The sequence below is a fragment of the Gopherus flavomarginatus genome, chromosome 1, assembly GCF_025201925.1.
Source record: "Gopherus flavomarginatus isolate rGopFla2 chromosome 1, rGopFla2.mat.asm, whole genome shotgun sequence".
Lineage (NCBI taxonomy): Eukaryota > Metazoa > Chordata > Testudines > Testudinidae > Gopherus > Gopherus flavomarginatus.
This window is the reverse complement of record NC_066617.1, coordinates 247,795,757-247,812,591: the sequence shown is the minus strand read 5'-3', so window position 1 is coordinate 247,812,591 and position 16,835 is coordinate 247,795,757. Positions and strand designations below refer to the sequence as shown.

The 16,835-nt window shown below is 43.5% G+C and overlaps 1 protein-coding gene across 4 annotated transcripts in view; it reads left to right on the top strand.

Annotated features, from left to right (window-relative positions):
• The window catches only part of GABRA5 (gamma-aminobutyric acid type A receptor subunit alpha5), a 106,307-nt gene extending 92,467 nt beyond the window's left edge, over window positions 1-13,840 (top strand). For all 4 annotated transcript variants that reach the window (XM_050932148.1, XM_050932120.1, XM_050932130.1 and 1 more), the window contains 3 exons: window positions 8,592-8,744; window positions 10,451-10,662; window positions 12,375-13,840. In XM_050932148.1, the coding sequence (XP_050788105.1) occupies window positions 8,592-8,744; window positions 10,451-10,662; window positions 12,375-12,677 (668 nt within the window). In that variant the 3' untranslated portion in view covers window positions 12,678-13,840. The remainder of the gene's footprint in view (window positions 1-8,591; window positions 8,745-10,450; window positions 10,663-12,374) is intronic.
• The last annotated feature ends 2,995 nt before the right edge of the window (window positions 13,841-16,835 follow it).

Sequence of the window (16,835 nt, the reverse complement as noted above, 5' to 3'; positions counted from 1 at the left end):
AACGTGAACCTACTGCTACCCCAACCTGGGGAAATGAAGGTGGGGCATACTTGCAGTGCTGCACTGGACCACAAGCGGGAATGGGGGGATAACCCACACCTTTACAGGCAGCATGGGGGAAGTGCAGAGGTACTTATTGGAAAACTGAACAATGGGAAAAGCTGGAATCTTTGGTGGAGTGGACATGGGGGGACCAAAGTCTCAATACTGTGTACAAAATGGCAGGTAGTATGTAAATCAGCCATGACTGGCCTTACAAATGGAAACAAGTACTTTAGGTTTTGTAATTTGTAATTAAAAAAAAAAAAGAGCAGACTTCTGTGCATCCTTGCTGAATAGCACTGTAAACACAATTATCCAGCCTGCTGCTTCCTACCAGTGTTTGTCTCCCCTTTCCCTCTTCTTCAAGCCATACTGACAAAATAGATAACTCTATTTGACTGCTCTTAGTTGACCAGGAAAATCCAGGCTCCAATACATCCCAGTGCAGTAGCAATTTAAAAAACAGGTAGCTGGTATGTAGACACCTGCTGGATCCAGCCCATCTGTGGCCCCGTCCACAAACTAATCCTGCTAAATAGAGAGCACATACAACCAGGTGTAGAGCACCAAAATATTCTGCATACCAGGTGTGGGATTATCACAAACCAATGTGTACAGGAAATTTTCCAGTTATAGGGATATGCTACCTGATTTTACAGCAGACCTTCTCCCAGTCCCTTTCCCCAGCACTCTTGCAGGATCCTTTTCACATGAAGATGAGAAGCCTGAAGAGAGCCCTTCCCTGGGCACAAGGATTGAGGCACTCTTTCAGGTAGATGAGTCCTGAGCTTTTTAGGGGTTTATAGGTCAAAGTCAAGACATTAAACTTATCTGGAAAGCCATAAGCAGCCAGTGCAGATCAGGGAGCACTGATCGTTTGTGCTCAAAGAGAGCTGCTCTGCTTACCAGGCAAGTCACCACATTCAGCATCGGTTTCAATTACTGGGTGGCTTTAAAGCTCTCATGTAGAGTACATCACAGTAGTCTTAGAGAGAGTGTATAGAAGCAGAAAACAGCACTAGATGGGCAGCTTCATGAAGAGAAGCCAGGCAGGCATCTTAAATTGGACCACTCTTCTGCCCCCACAAGGGAGAGAGTCTTTCTACATCAGGGGCAGCAGTGTGACAGTTTCCTCACTGCTCTTTTCCTCCAGACTCCGCTGGCCTTTTCCAGTTACTATAACCACTTCCTCATGGGGCCCATTAGAGACAGAGGCAGCCTTTGCACCTCAGAGCCTCTACACCTCAGAGTAGTATCAGCAGTCACAGAGAGCCGGAACTATTGTGCCCCCACAGCCTCATACCCCACTGAGAGCTTACACAAACTGGAGTTAGATCCCAGATCCGTAATATGGCAGGTCCACATCTCTGGCTTGGGCTATACTACACAGCTCTGCCAGCATTGTTCTGTTGGTCAGGTGCGTGAAGAGGTGTGAGCCCTGACTTACATAGCTGTGCTGGCAGAAGTCCCTTGAGTAGATGCAGTTGTATCAGCAAAACTGTCCTTTTGCTGATACAGCTTATTTTGCACAGGGGGGCTGGAATAAATTATACTGGTGCAAAGCACAGTTTTGCTGATATAAGCTGTATCCACACTAAGAGCATTTTGGCAGCACAGCATACCAGTATAGCTATACTAGCAAAGCCATAGCCAAATAACCACACTGTCTCTCACAAATAATCTGCCAAATCTAACAACTCAGCTGTGCTGTCTGTAAACTATGGCCATACGTGCACACGTAACCTAGCTTCACTGTCTTACACATCCTCCTTTAGAGGCTGGTCTGCAGAGGATAGCAATCATTGCATGCTACCAAATATTGTATTCAGGGCCGGCTTTAGGTCGATTCGCCCGATTCCTGGGAATCGGACCCCGCGCTTTAGGCACCTTTTAAATTTTTTTTACTTACCCCGGCTGCGGTCTGCTCTGGGGTCTTCCATGGCCCCGCTCCCCTGACGAAAGCGCCGGCACCCGGCGGGAGCGCAGCTGCCCCACAGCCCCGTTCTCTCAGCTGGAGCTCTGAACAGAGCGCTGCAAGCCCCGCGGCCCCGCTCTCCTGGCTGGAAGTCTGGCCAGAGCACGACAAGCCCCGCGGCCCCGGTTGGAGCTTCGGCCGGAGCGCGACAAGCCCCGTGGCCCCGGCTGGTGCTCTGGCTGGAGCGCGACAAGCCCCACGGCCCTGGCTGGTGCTCTGGCCTGAGCGCGACAAGCCCCGTGGCCCTGGCTGGAGCTCTGGCCGGAGCGCCACAAGCCCTGCGGCCCCGCTCTCCTGGCTGGAGCTCTGGCTGGAGCGTGGCAAGCCCCGTGACCCCGGCTGGAGCTCTGGGCCCTTTAAATAGCCCCCAGAGCCCTGGGGTAGCAGGGGGCTCTGGGGGCTATTTAAAGGGCTAGGGCTCCAGCTGCCTCTGCCACCCCGGTCCTTTAAATAGCCGCCAAAGCCCCGCTGCCCCCGTTCATTCCCCAGGGCTCCTGCGGCTATTTAAAAGGTCCAGGGTGGGGTAGAAGCAGGGGAGCCCCGGGCCCTTTAAATAGCCTCCAGAGCTCTGGGATAGCAGGTGGCTTGGGGGCTATTTAAAGGGCTGGGGCTCCAGCTGCCTCTGCTGCACCCCCTGCCCTGCCTGCACCAGCCCCGCCTCCCGCTGCCTGCAGCCAACTCTGCACCCTCTGCCCACAGCCAGCCCCTACCAACCCCCCTGCCCTGTCTCCAGCCAACCCCTGCCACACACCCCTGCCCGCACCAGCCCTGCACTGCCCACCCTGCCCTGTCTCCAGCCAACCCCTGCTGCACCCCCCTACCTGAAGCCAGCCAGTCCTATACTCCTGTCTCCAGCCCTGCCAACCCCTGATGCACCCCCCTGTGGCCCTGCCTGAAGCCAGCCCGCCCCACACTCCCCTGTCTCCAGCCAGCCCCACACCCTTTGCCCTGCCTGCAGCCAGACCCTTCCTCCAGTCAGCCCCTGCCCTGCCTCGAACCAGCCCCATGTCCACTGCTGCCCTGCAGTTCCCAGGCCAGGAACCTGCACACCTGCTTCAATGAAGGGGGCAGGAAGCAGCGGGGACCCACACATGTGCACACCCCCAGGGAGTGGCGTGGACCTACACACGTGAAACAGCAGTCATTAATAACCAATCAACAGCATATATGATGCAATGTACATAATATACAATTTTATTATTTATATAGTTATGGAAAGTAAATAATACATGGAAGAAATGGAAGGCTTTTTTTTACACTTTTTTCTTTTTAGGTCATCCCTGCCAGGGCCCCGCTGAAAGTGTTTGAATTGGGCCCCGCACTTCCTAAAGCCGGCCCTGATTGTATTTGTAGTTAGTCCTTTAGCTCAAGTGGTAAAGGTCTATGCTGCACCTGTCTCTGAAGAAAATACATTTTGGGGTTGTGGCCAAAAATGCCAGGATCTGGCAGAATTCAGCAGTTTTATCACATGATTATACCAATCTGTATCAGAATAAGAGTGGCTATACTTGTTCTCTATTTAGAGGGTAAAATTGTAAGTGTGGAGCAAATACTAGCTGGATCGAATTGTAGGATGTGTGTGTGTGCAAATTACACACCAGAATGTGTCAGGATCTTGGTTTTTCTGATGGAGTAGGAGGTCAACTGTGTTCTATATTTCAATAGAGGGATTTGTGCTTTGGGAGGCCAAAAATTACCTGGATCCAGTAGGATCCAGGTGCCATACACAGGATTTTGCAGCAGTCTTGTGCCAGGACTGGTCATGTTCTAGATTTGTCTGGCATATTGGGAGAGAAGCTGTGGACTGTCTTGTTTTTGCAGTGCATTTTGGAGGCTTGAGTCCAAACATCAGCAGGATCTGATAGGTCCCAGGGATGGCACAGGGATGGATGCAAAGAGATCTGAAATGTATTGGTGCAGTCAGAGCAGCTGGATGTGTTCTCTGTGTAGATGATAGAATTTGGAGTCTTGTGAGACAAAATGAGAAGGATCCAACTTGATCTGTGTGAGGATTGTCACACAGAGGCAAAATAGATACCAGTAACAACTTCACTGGTAAAATAAAAAAATATATAAAATATAAATTGACTGGCTCCAACACTTAGTAAAGACACGTAGCTATAGTCTTCGCACAGGGCCACCTAGTGACTAAACTTTGTAACACAGTGTAAACTTTCCGTCATCTCTCCCTCTTTATTTTTTTCTTTTCTGCATTTTAACAATTTCTAAAACTTTTTTTAAGCTTAATTTTCTCAACATACATATGTCTTTTACTCATCTCCACATCAGACTGTTTTTTCAACTCTATGGCCAGAATGGGTAACACTTGGTGACTAGGCTGACCTGTCTCTGGCAGGTTTGGAATAGGTGAATCTTTTTGTCTTAGTTCTGCATGTGCACTTTGAAGCATTTTCTCAGTGGATTGTTCAGTCTTTGGAACAAACTGAAGACATTGATGGTGTCTGTTGAACTCTCCATGGTCTGTCTCAATAGTGTATAATCAGGACGAGGTATTTCTTTTCCTTTACAACAGCTGGAGTTCTCCATCCTTCTCCTCTATCCACTTTGACACAAACAGGCAATTCTCTGACTGACATCAGTTATAAAAGCATTCATAAGCTCTTTTTGCTTGTTGATCTGACTTGGCTACTTTTTTTCAGGTCCGGCCACGCTGGGGCTAGATTGTTTTCCAGGGTTGGAACAGTCCTGAGTTGCCTCCACATCAGGAGCTGGGTAGGGCTATAGCCAGTAGCTACTAACAGTAGTGACTTGTTGCTCAGTAGAGCAAGGAATGAATCTTCCTGCTTCAATATTTTCTTGGATGTCTGTACAGCCCTCTCAGACTCTCCATTTGCTTGTGGGTAATGTGGGCTGCTAGCGATCATTCAAAACCACATTTGGTTTGGAATGACTGAAGTTCAGTTGTGGTGAATTGTGGTGTGTTGTCTGTCACTAGTTGTTCTGGAATACCAAAATTGGTGAATGTGCTTTTTAATTTCTCGATAACACTACAACTTGTTGTATCTTTTGAATATATTATTTCAATATATCTAGAAAAATAATCCACTACAACTAGGTAATGATGTCCTAAATTTGCACAAATCTGGTGTTAGCATATTCCAGGGTCTGTCTGGTATAGGTGTTGTTATTTGAGTCTCTTTGCACACATGTATCTGTAAAAGTTCTCACATGCACATTCACTTGCCCAGAACTCCTTTTCAATCTCTGCATACATTTTTCTTCTTCCATAAGTGCATGAGGGCAGAATGCAATTGGTTTCCATTCAGATCCATGTAGATGCAATAATGCACCACCAAGGCCATAGCTACTGATATCTGCACTGACCATTGTAGAATTTAACTACCTCAGTTCTAAAGATAAATTCTTTGCTTTTTTGATGGCAGTCTCCTGATTTTGGCCCCATAATCAGGAAGTATTAGACTTTAGTTGTTCATTCAGTGGTTTTGTCCAGTGATGAGCTGCCAAAATCTTAGAAACCGGTTCCCTACCGGGTCTTTGGCAGCACGGCTCCAGCAGGTGAAGGACCTGCCACCGAATACCCGGTAGAGAACCGCCTGGTGAGTACACTTCCCACCCATGTCCTGCCCCTGACTGCCCCCCTCAGAAACTGCAACCCATAACCCCCCCCACTCCTTGTCCCCTGACCACTCCTTCCCGAGACCTCCCAACCCTAACTGCCCCCCCAGGACACCACCCTCTGCCCAACTCGCCCTGCTCCCTGTCCCCTGACTGCCCTGACCCCATCCACCAACACCCCGACAGACCCCCAGAACTCCCACATGGCGCCTACCCAACCCCCCTCTTCCCCATCCCCTGACCGCCCCCCAAGAGCCTCTGCCCCATCCAACCCACCCCCGCTCCCTGTCCCTGTCCCTGCCTTATCCAACCCCCCCCCAACCCTGGCCTCTTACCCCCGCCGGGGCCGGGCCGGAGCCGCGCCGCGCGGCCTGAGTCAGGGCTGGGGACTGGAGTTGGGGGCCGGAGCCGCCCCACGTGGCTGGAGTCAGGGCCTGGGATGGGGCCCAGGCCGAAGCCGCGCCACGTGGCTGCAGTCGGGGCCCAGCCCGGAGTTGCGCTGCGCAGCTAGAGTCAGGCCACACTGCGCCTGGAGCTCTCCTCGCGCCCGACCCCTGCCCCAGTTCACCTACAGGAAGCCCTGCTTCCCACGAATCAGCTGATTTGTGAGAAGCAGGGGAGGGGGAGGAGAAGCCGGGGGGAGCATCAGGGGAGGAGGTGGAGCTAGGTGAGCTGAGGCCAGGGGCCGGGCAGGGAGCTGGCACAGATTTTGTTAAATTTAGATGCCTTTTTAGAACTGAGACAACCGGTTCTAAAAGGGCTTCTAAATTTAACAACCAGTTCCTGCGAACCGGTGGGAACCGGCCCCAGCTCACCACTGGTTTTGTCACTGTAGAAAAGTCTTGCAGCTATCAACCACGATAGTTTACCATCTCCAGTATGTGGCTCAGTTTTGGTACATTTGTTGGTGCATTCAGTTCTCTAATTACTTTTACTTTCTTGGGGATATGACTAATTCCATCTTTGTTTATTAACTGTTTCAAAAATTCACATTGGAAAAGACGCTTTTCTTTATTTAGCTTGAATCAGGACTCACTGGTTTAGGTCAGGACTTCCATGAAGATTTTGTTATGTTCTTCCACTGATGTGTTGCCCCTAAAAAGGACTACTCCATTTATGTTCTCTCATAGCTCTGCCATCTTTCTTGGGAAATTTTCAGGAACGTTGATAATCCTGAAATGGAATCTTTGAAAGCAAAATGTCTCAAATGATGAAATGAATGGAGTCAGTTTAGCTCTTTCTCTCTGGCTAAATGAAATTGCCAGTTTTTGTGCATTTACAGCATTTGCCTCCTTTATTTAAACAATGACCTCTCGTATTGTGATCTTTCCCACATTTTGTGCATCTAGTCTGAAAAGTGTTTATAGTTTGCCTAGGGCTCACCCCACATTGCCTTTGAGGCTTGATTACAATGGTTTTTTGCAGCTGTGCTATATCTCTTATTGTAATTCTATTTGTAAGTCACTTCCTCTAGATTTCTTTCTAGTGGTCACTGGCCTCTATTTGGATTTTTAATACTCTCCAATTGTCTTGCTATTTCTACTGCTGTGTGAAGGTTTAAATCTTCCCTTATTTGCAGTTTCTCTGTCAGTCCCTTGTCTGAAAAGCGAGTCAGTACTCTGTCTCTGATGTGCTCTTCTGTTTTGTCTTCAATATCAGTTTTCTACCATGTCATACAAGCCTCTTATAAACGATTCCACAGACTCCCAAGGTTTTTGGACATGCTGGTAGAAATGAGCTCACTGATCAGTCACATTACACGGAGGTGCAAACTGCTCATCAAGAACAGCCAGCACCACAATGTGGCTCTCCTCTCTGAAGGCAAAGGATTTAAAGATGGGTTCAGCTTCCCTGCCCATAGCATAGACTCACAGGAACACAACTGTACCAGGCCCTTCTCCTCCCGGAGTTTAGTTGAGATGCAAAACCCATAAATCGATCCTTCCAGTCAGTCCAGTCTGCTCCATCAAAGCTGAAGCTCTGGAGCATGAAATTTAAGCACTTTGACAAAATTCTGCCATTTATATTGTTTTTCTTCAGAAACCATGTCAGATTAGTCAGCCAGAGATAGAGGGAAAATGGATACTAGCAACAGCTACAACTTTATTGTAAAAAAGAATGTAGACTGTCTTCAGTGCTAGGTAAAGGTAGGCTACAGTAGTCTTCACACACCACTGCCTACTGACAAACCATTATAATGCAACTCAAACTTTCCATCATAATCTATGTCTGAGATCTACAATTTTGCGGTGCTCTGGTGCTAGAGCATGCCAAATTATGTGGTGCTCTAGGAGTGCTGGAAAGTATTCTGTCATAGTGGGGTGGAATGTCAGTGGGATCCATATTCTAGATCCAGGTTTCTGCAGTGCTGCATCACTGGAACATGCCATAGTTTAGACATGTTCAGTGCAGTAGGAGGGTCTGGTCATGTTTCCTTAGTAGAAATCTGGAGATTTGGCTGCAAAAATTGTCAGAATCAGGTTGGATCCTAGTACCAGATCTTGTTTTTTTGCAGCATTGTACTGCTGGAATGTGCTGGTTCTGTACCTATTTGATGCACTAGGACCAGTAGGGTTTACTCTTTATTTTGGTGGTGGAATTTGGGGCCCAGGACTCAAATCTAACAGAATTCATGTCACCTATCCACATTTCTGCATCCTTGTGGCATTGGAACATGCCAGGTTCTGGAATTTGTTAATGCAGTAGGAGTAGTTCATTGTGTTGTATAATTATGCAGTCACATTCTGGAGATGTGGGTACAAACATCAGCAGGATGTATGTTCTGGATCCTGTTTTTTTCCAGCCTTGCAGAGCTAGGCTGCATGGAAGACCAGACATTTCTGGTGCAGTGGAAATGGCTGAGTGTATTCTTTCAGTTGGTGACAGAATTTGAGGACTTGGACACAGAAATCAGCACTATCCCACAGTTTCAGGCATGGTCTGACTTTTTCCCACCGCTGCATTTTTCTCCTTCTAGGTGAATACACTATTATGACAGCACATTTTCACTTGAAAAGAAAGATTGGTTATTTTGTCATCCAGACGTACCTTCCATGCGTTATGACCGTGATCTTATCACAAGTGTCCTTTTGGCTAAACAGAGAGTCTGTTCCTGCTAGAACTGTCTTCGGTGAGTATTTCACTCCTTTGTGGTGGTTATGAAAGGATTGTCTTACTCAAAGGGGTGACTTTGTGTAAGGAAATAATAGTTTACTACTATGACTTATTTCTACTCCAGGTGATTTCTGTTTATGGTGACCAGACAGCAAGTGTGAAAAATCGAGACAGAGGGTGGGGGGTAATAGGAGCCCATATTTAAAAAAGTCCCAAATATTGGGACTGTCCCTATAAAATCGGGACATCTGGTCACCTTATTTCTGTTCCCCCCACTTCTGAACCAGTTTAAACCATAGGTTCTCTTCCTACCATGTTTCCAAGTCCTTTGGCTCAGTTCTGATGAAAATTACACAAGAATTAAATAAGGATTGGTGAGGGAAGAGGGAAGAAGAAATTAAATCTGTGTGTTTTTATTGTAATGTGGGAGGGGTTAATACATACCTGAGAAACAGCAATGAAAACACTGATTTCTCTTCAAAAGTTTTAGTGTGTCTGTTGTGACGGGTTGGATCACAGAAACCCCTGGGAGCTGCCACCTGATGTGCCAAGACTACTTCTATCATAGATTCATAGAGTCTAGGACTGGAAGGGACCTCGAGAGGTCATCAAGTCCGGTCCCCTGCACTCATTACAGGGCCAAATACCATCCCAGACAGACATTTATCTAACCTACTCTTAAATATCTCCAGAGAGAGGCAATTTATTCCAGTGTGTCCCAGGAGTGCAAAAATCAGTTTTGTACAAAAGACAGACAGTTTTCCCACTAGTAACAGGGAGCCAAATCTTGCTGTTGGTTTTTGTTCAGAACTCTCCACTGACATCAGTCAGGCATTTTGCTTTAAAATCAGTAGTATGAGACACCACAGAGACTACCTTTCATTGCCAAAGGATTGGGGACTTAATTCCACTCTGTTACATCTGTTTAAATCCAGTGATATCAGTGGAATTTTTGGATTTACAGAGGTATAACTGACAGTAGAATTTACTCCTTTGAGTGGAATCGGTAACAATTTTGTTATTAATTTCAGTGGCAGCAGGATCAGATACCTACTATGGCTGGAAATGAATTATTGAAAATAATTTGTGTTGGTTTTTTAATCTCCAAATACTGAAATCTTGCCTTATTACTGCAGTTACTGCTAATTAGTTTAGTTATTCAGATTCTAATAAAGTGACTTCCAAGTTTCTTTTTACTACTTCTAATAATCTGCATTGTTAGGTTGTTCTACAAAGTTCATGCTCTATATTGGCTGAAATCCAGAAGGAAAAGGATTATAGGATTTACATAGATCTTTTCACAAACATACCCCTGCAAGTATTAGAAAGTCCGAAGATTACATTAATTCCTCAGTACATGGATAGCAGATTTTGTAACGTACTTCTTTATAAATGAGGGCTGCTATAAACGTACCGCACATCACCGTGAATGAATAAAATAAGTAAGATTCTGGTTTACACCACTAATCTTTATGCATACAATTTTTAAAATGTTCTTTCAATATGTAGAAATTAAAGATGAGCTGGGTGTCCCAGAAGTCAGAAATAAGCTTCTCAAAGCAGGGACCTTGTTTTTCTAATGATCACCAAAGTACCGTGCACTTCTAAAATACTACACAAACAGTAATTTCCTTGAGGCTTCTTAGGCATCAGGGTCTAAGTCACAAAATGTTCCAAGTCTCATGCAGAATCCTAAACTTAACTTTTTTTTTCTTTTTAAAGGAGTAACTACAGTCCTTACCATGACCACCTTAAGTATCAGTGCCCGCAGCTCCTTGCCAAAAGTGGCCTATGCGACTGCAATGGACTGGTTTATAGCTGTGTGTTACGCCTTTGTATTTTCTGCGCTGATTGAATTTGCAACAGTCAACTATTTTACAAAGAGAAGCTGGGCATGGGATGGCAAAAAAGCTTTGGAAGCTGCAAAAATCAAGGTTCTTAATTTACACTTCTTGAATCACTAGAACAAGATTCAGTTACCTGGCACAGCACAAATAACTGAATGTACAATTTGCAACTGCTCCATGAAAATGTATTTAATTCACTCATGTCACACTGTCACTGACCTTCAGATGATAACTTGCAGGGCATGCTGATTTTTTTTTATTTTTATTTTTAATACATATGCTGTCGGATAGAATAGGAAACATTTGTCTCTACCATGCATATGAACTGATCTATGTTTGGACATATGACTGCGAGAGAGTTAAATATATCTAAAGTTAGAGCTGGGTAAAACTTTTGGGACAAATATTTTATTCACTGAAAATGCAATTTCAAGTTGACCAAAACTGTTCACAAATTCATTATGAATTTGGCAAATAGTTTAATCTGAAAAAAAATCAAAATACTTCGTTTCAGAGACTTCAAAACAAGGATGTGGATTTTTCATTTCAAAAACATTTCATTTCAAAATGTGCTTAATTTTTTTTAAAAAGGTTAAAAAGAACCCCAAACTTTTTTTCATTTCACTGATAGCATCTATTTTTTTTACATCAGCCTGAAACCATTTTTTTCCTCCACTCCTGACCCCCAAACAAAAAATCAATTATAGTTTTAATAACTCTAATTACTATGGATTTTGTTCACTGAAATTAAGAATTTAAACAAACATGTAGGATAAAATTAATGTAGACAGTCCATTCTTGCTGTTATTGAATCAGTGGAAAGCTCGCATTGAGTTCAGTAAATCAGGATCCCACAACAATTGCCATAAGTGCAATATAAACAAAAATACAATATGAAACCATGAACATTTAACTGCAGTATATCCAGATGTATTACAAATGTAGGCCCTGTGTGCAAATACTTAGATATTTAATGCTTACAAGCATAACTTTATTCACAGAAGTAACCCTGTCAACTTCATTGAAACTACTCCCATGTGAAAGTTACGTGTATAAGTATTTTTGGCATCAGGACTTTACTGGGCACTTTGGTGACTATTGTCAATAATAAAGGCTATTCTAATGAGTTTTATCAAATGATCTCATAAAGAAAAATCATATTTGCTGGCAATATTCTTTACATCAATCACCTGTGAAATAACTAAATACCAAGACAAAAGCTACAAGGAACCCCAGGCCATTTCACATATTGGTTCCTTTTGTTAGTGATGTGATGTTAGTGACTTGGCAGCCATCCTGGAACTCTGGGATATCACTAGAAGCTAAACTTTTCTTTTTCACGGTTTTTAAATTCACTTGTGCAAACCCAGGGTAGTGTTTAATTTGTAAAGAAAGAGGTGCCTCTGGATTCAAGCAATTGTGGCCAGGGCTCAACCAATTTTTTTTTACTTTCATGACTGATGCAGCAAGCACAGAGGTGCCGGGGCTCATCCCTGGCAAGCCTGGCACAAATTAAGCACTGACCCAGGGCGAGGATCACATCGATAAAGGATTCTGCTAATTTACATGCTAATCTGAGACCCAGTCCTGCAGGCCTTGTTCAGCGTTCACTGATGTCAGGGAAAGTTTTGCCTAAGTAAGGGCAGCATGATCAGGACATAAGTAGTTTGTTGGGATTTGAAATGAGAACAACTAGTGAACAGTTTGTTGACTACTAAACTGACATTTTTGTTTAATCCCTGAAAGCATGTTTTCACCTGCCTTCTACACTAAATGGTATTTCCTTATTCATATTACAGAGAAAAGAGCGTCAATTACTAGGAAAAAAATCAATTAATGCTTACAGTGCTGGAAGAACAGCCCCCACACCAAACATACCAAAGGACTCAGCCCCATCAGTCATCTCAAGTGCTGCAACTGTTGCTGTGAAATCTGGAGAAGAAAAGCCTGCTGAAAGCAAAAAGACTTATAACAGCATCAGTAAGATTGACAAAATGTCCCGAATAGTTTTTCCAGTATTGTTTGGAACTTTTAATTTAGTCTATTGGGCCACATATTTGAATAGGGAACCCGTTATTAAAGATGCTACTTCTCCAAAATAAATTGAAGGACTCCAAAACCACACGTGAGCCATATAAATAAGGAGCAAATGCTACCACGGAGAATATGAAGGCCAGAAAACTTTCTATACTTGAGCAATATTCTTCAGGAAGTTTTTGCATGTTTAATAATATGTACAAATAATATTGCCTTGATTGTTTCTACATGTGACACAGGTGTTTCAGAGACAGTGACTTTAATAATTACAGCCACAGATCTTTTTAGAAGAACACAAGAGAAGACATAGAACATGGCTTCTATGCTGCACAGTATCTTACATGGATCGTTTATAAATAAAATAAGTTATATTTTTAACTGTTTGAGTGTATTACATATCTGAAATTTTTATATGTCCAATGTACATCATACATACATAGGCGTAACCTATATTTTACAGAAATGCTCCATTATTGCCATCTGATAGCACACCATGAATAATGCAGGTTGTAAATGTAATAATTCTCATGTAGGGTCACATTCCACCACCCTTACTCTCTCCAAGTAGCACTTTATTCCACAAATAATCCCATTAATCCAGATTCTCAGCCAGTGGACATGGACATAGTACTTAGTGCTGAATGGAACTATGCTAATCTATACCACCTGAGAATCTGGGTCACAGATATTTGTGGGACTGCGGAGGAGCAAGATGCTACTCTATGTAATAAAAGGTGTAGAATCTTATCCTTAGGGGGGAAAAGTTTTTTCACACTCCAACTACATTTTTCTCTGGTAATTCTCATTGCTTATTGCAAAAATTAGGCATGCGTTGCACAGAATTATCTTTAAAAATAGACTAAGAACATACTGTGCAGATAAAACATTAATGTCCTTAATATATACTTTCATTAGGGTAACATAACCCAAGTTTGGCCAACATCTTCTATTGAAGAAGATGATGTTGTATGAACAGAGGTGCCTCTGAAATAATGATTATTTCTTATTCCCAGTAACAAGAAAACAATCACCCAACACAGAAAAGGATATCAGAGAAAGAAATCTACTCTTCATGGCAGCCAGTGTCTTTCAGAGACAATACGGGCATTTTGGTCTTTGTCTGAAACTTTTCTATAACCTTCTTGCTGCTGCCCGTGTGTTTTGCTTCAACCATGAATAAGAAAGTATAATTTGAGTTTTCAACTATTTTTTAGAAGCCTGGCATGACTGCTCCATTGCTCCAGTAGCTTTTGTAATTTAATCTTAATGTTTAAATAAAAAAAAAATGCATTCAATACTTGGTTGCAAAATGTCCTCCATTTCTAACTTGTTGTTTTAGGAAAACTTAGTCATACTGAATTTTTATCTTTAAGCCAGCTAAGGACCTAATCCAGCAAACACACACAAGTAATGGTGTGCATACGAGTACTCTCACTGATGCCAGCAGAGCTACTGAATATGTAAATACAGTTATTCATAATGTGTCAATGTTTGCAGAATCAGGTCTTGAGTCCATTCTGAACGTGTGTGTTGGGGAGGCTGTGCCCATCCTGTACTGCAGGCTTCTCCTTTCCCTACCAATTTTTGGCAAGTCCTATTTAAGGCTTCTACTCAATAGAGAGGTAATGAACAGGCCAGGGGTCTGGAGTTCTCTGGCTTCTTCCTTGCCTTTCCCCCATTTCACCACCCTGAAACTCCTGAAGGGAAACAGCAGATTATAAATGAAAGGTGTAGTAAGTTCTGCTGCTCTACATCCATGTTATAGGATTGCATCTTTAGGGAGGTTCCAGGGGGAGCTACAGGAACTGTGGTCTCTCAGAACCAGCAAGAGCCAACTGGGTCAAAGAGCAGAGTGGAAGCTATCAGAAAAACAGTAGAGAGGAAGATGGTCCAGTGACTAGGGTGGTAGCCTGGAACACAGGAGACCAGGATTCAATATCCTACTCTGCAGTGTACTCTACAGTGTTTTAACTGGAAAGATAGGATGGTTTTAGTGGTTGGTCCTTGGCTCCTGCAAACTTCAGGCATTTAATGGATGCCCGACATAAGGAGTACCCTGTTTCTTTCAGTATGTAGCTGAAACCACTGCGGAGGAGGAAGGTGGAATGAAAGGGACTGTGCTCTCCTCAATTCTTACTCTTCTGTGTTCCTTTCAGTGTGATCTCATGCATTCTCTTTCCTGGTGCTCAACATTTTTTATGAGGTAGCTCTACTGGCATCAAAGGGAATGGAAGAATGAGTAGGATATTCAGTGAGTGGCAACTCCAATGTTTCTTCTCCCTTCTGTGAGTTATTCCTATGCAGGAGTGAGTGGGATCCAAAGAGGTCTTTTTGTTTTGCTGTGTTAATTCTTACATTATAAAAAGGGGCCCAGTTTGATACTTTGGTGAAAGATGATTATTTTTAAATTATCCTCTCTCAGGCTGCTTACAATTACTCTTGAATGATCACTTACACTTTTTGGTTCTCATGCCTAGACTCAGCGCAAACACCTACCTCTCTGAGTAAATTTCCTCAGATTAATAGTCACCTTTACTTAGATGAAACTAGTCACATGCGTATAGTTGCTCAAGTGATTAAGTGTTTGCAGGACTGAGCCTTTTGTCTGGTTTATTTTTAGTATAAAGCTTCTAAGAGTTTGGTTGATGTGTAAAAGCTATGGGTGGGTGAGTGTGAACTGCATTCCCCTACCCCCTCTATGCTTTAGAGAGGATTTACCTCCAGAGAAAGGTAAGAAGTGTTTAATATTAGAATATTGGTGGGAGTGAGGGAGGAAATATCTTGGGGTCTTAGGACAAAATCTTGTGCATTAAAAAGAGAATATGTACAAGAACGAAACCAATTAATTTCTCTTTCCCCTAAGGTGTGGTTATTAACAGGGACTGCCCATAGTGGTGTTTAATCTATTAGTGACTGAAAGAAAATTAGGAAAATTTATGGGTGCTGCTAAGTCATTTGTGTCCATCAGGTGAAAGTTTGAAGAATTGCAAGAACCTCCACTGGATTGGTGCATATTGGACAGAACGATGACAGATGAAATTTTCACTTGGGAAACTTTAAAATAATAACCCTGTTATGGTGTAATTCCCCACTCTGAACCTTAGCATCCAAAAGATGGGGTACCAGCATGAATTCCTCTAAGCTCAATTACCAGCTTAGTACTTGTAGCGCTGCCACCAACCAGGAATTCCAGTGCCTTGTCCTTCTGGATCTTAACACAAGGAAAGTAAACCCTTTCCCTCACCGTTGCCTCTCCCAGACTTCCCCTCCCTGGGTTACCCTAGAAGATTACTGTGATTCAAACTCCTTGAATCTTAAAACAGAGAGGAAAATTCACCTTCCCCCCTCCTTCTCTCTCCCCCTCCCAGACTCTCCTTGAGAGAGAAAGTAATCCTAACACCGAGAGAAATTAACCTTTCTCTCCCCCTTCCCTCCTTTCTCCCCACCAATTCCCTGGTGAATCCAGACCCCGTCCCCTGGGATCTCACACCAGAATAAAAAAAAATCAGGTTCTTAAACAAGAAAAGCTTTTAATTAAAGAAAGAAAAACAGTAAAAATTATCTTTGTAAATTTAAGATGGAATATGTTACAGGGTCTTTCAGCTATAGACACTGGGAATACCCTCGCAGCCTAAGTATACAAGTACAAATTAAAAACCTTTCAGCAAAATACAAATTTGAACTCCTTCCAGCCAAATACACATTTGCAAATAAAGAAAACAAACATAAGCTTAACCCGCCTTATCTACCTAGTACTTACTATTCTGGACATATAAGAGACTGTATCAGAGAGATTGGAGATAAACCTGGTTGCACGTCTGGTCCCTCTGAGCCCACAGAGAGAACAACAACCAAAAACTAACAGCACACACAAAAACTTCCCTCCCTCAAGATTTGAAAGTATCCTGTCCCCTGATTGGTCCTCTGGTCAGGTGACAGCCAGGCTCAATGAACTTGTTAACCCTTTATAGGCAAAAGAGACATGAAGTACTCCTGTTCTATTAACCCATAACTATCTGTTTATGACAAACCCCTTGGAAAAAATAACTCAAACTTTTCATATATACTGATGGGCTGTAGTGGAAGGATAGTCCAGTGGTTAGAACACTAGCCTGGGGCTCAGGAGAGCAAGGTTCTGTTACTTCATCTTCTCCAGACTTCTCTATGACAGAGATCCTCAAACTGAGGGGTGTATCCTCCTGCGGGGGGGGGCACAGGGAATG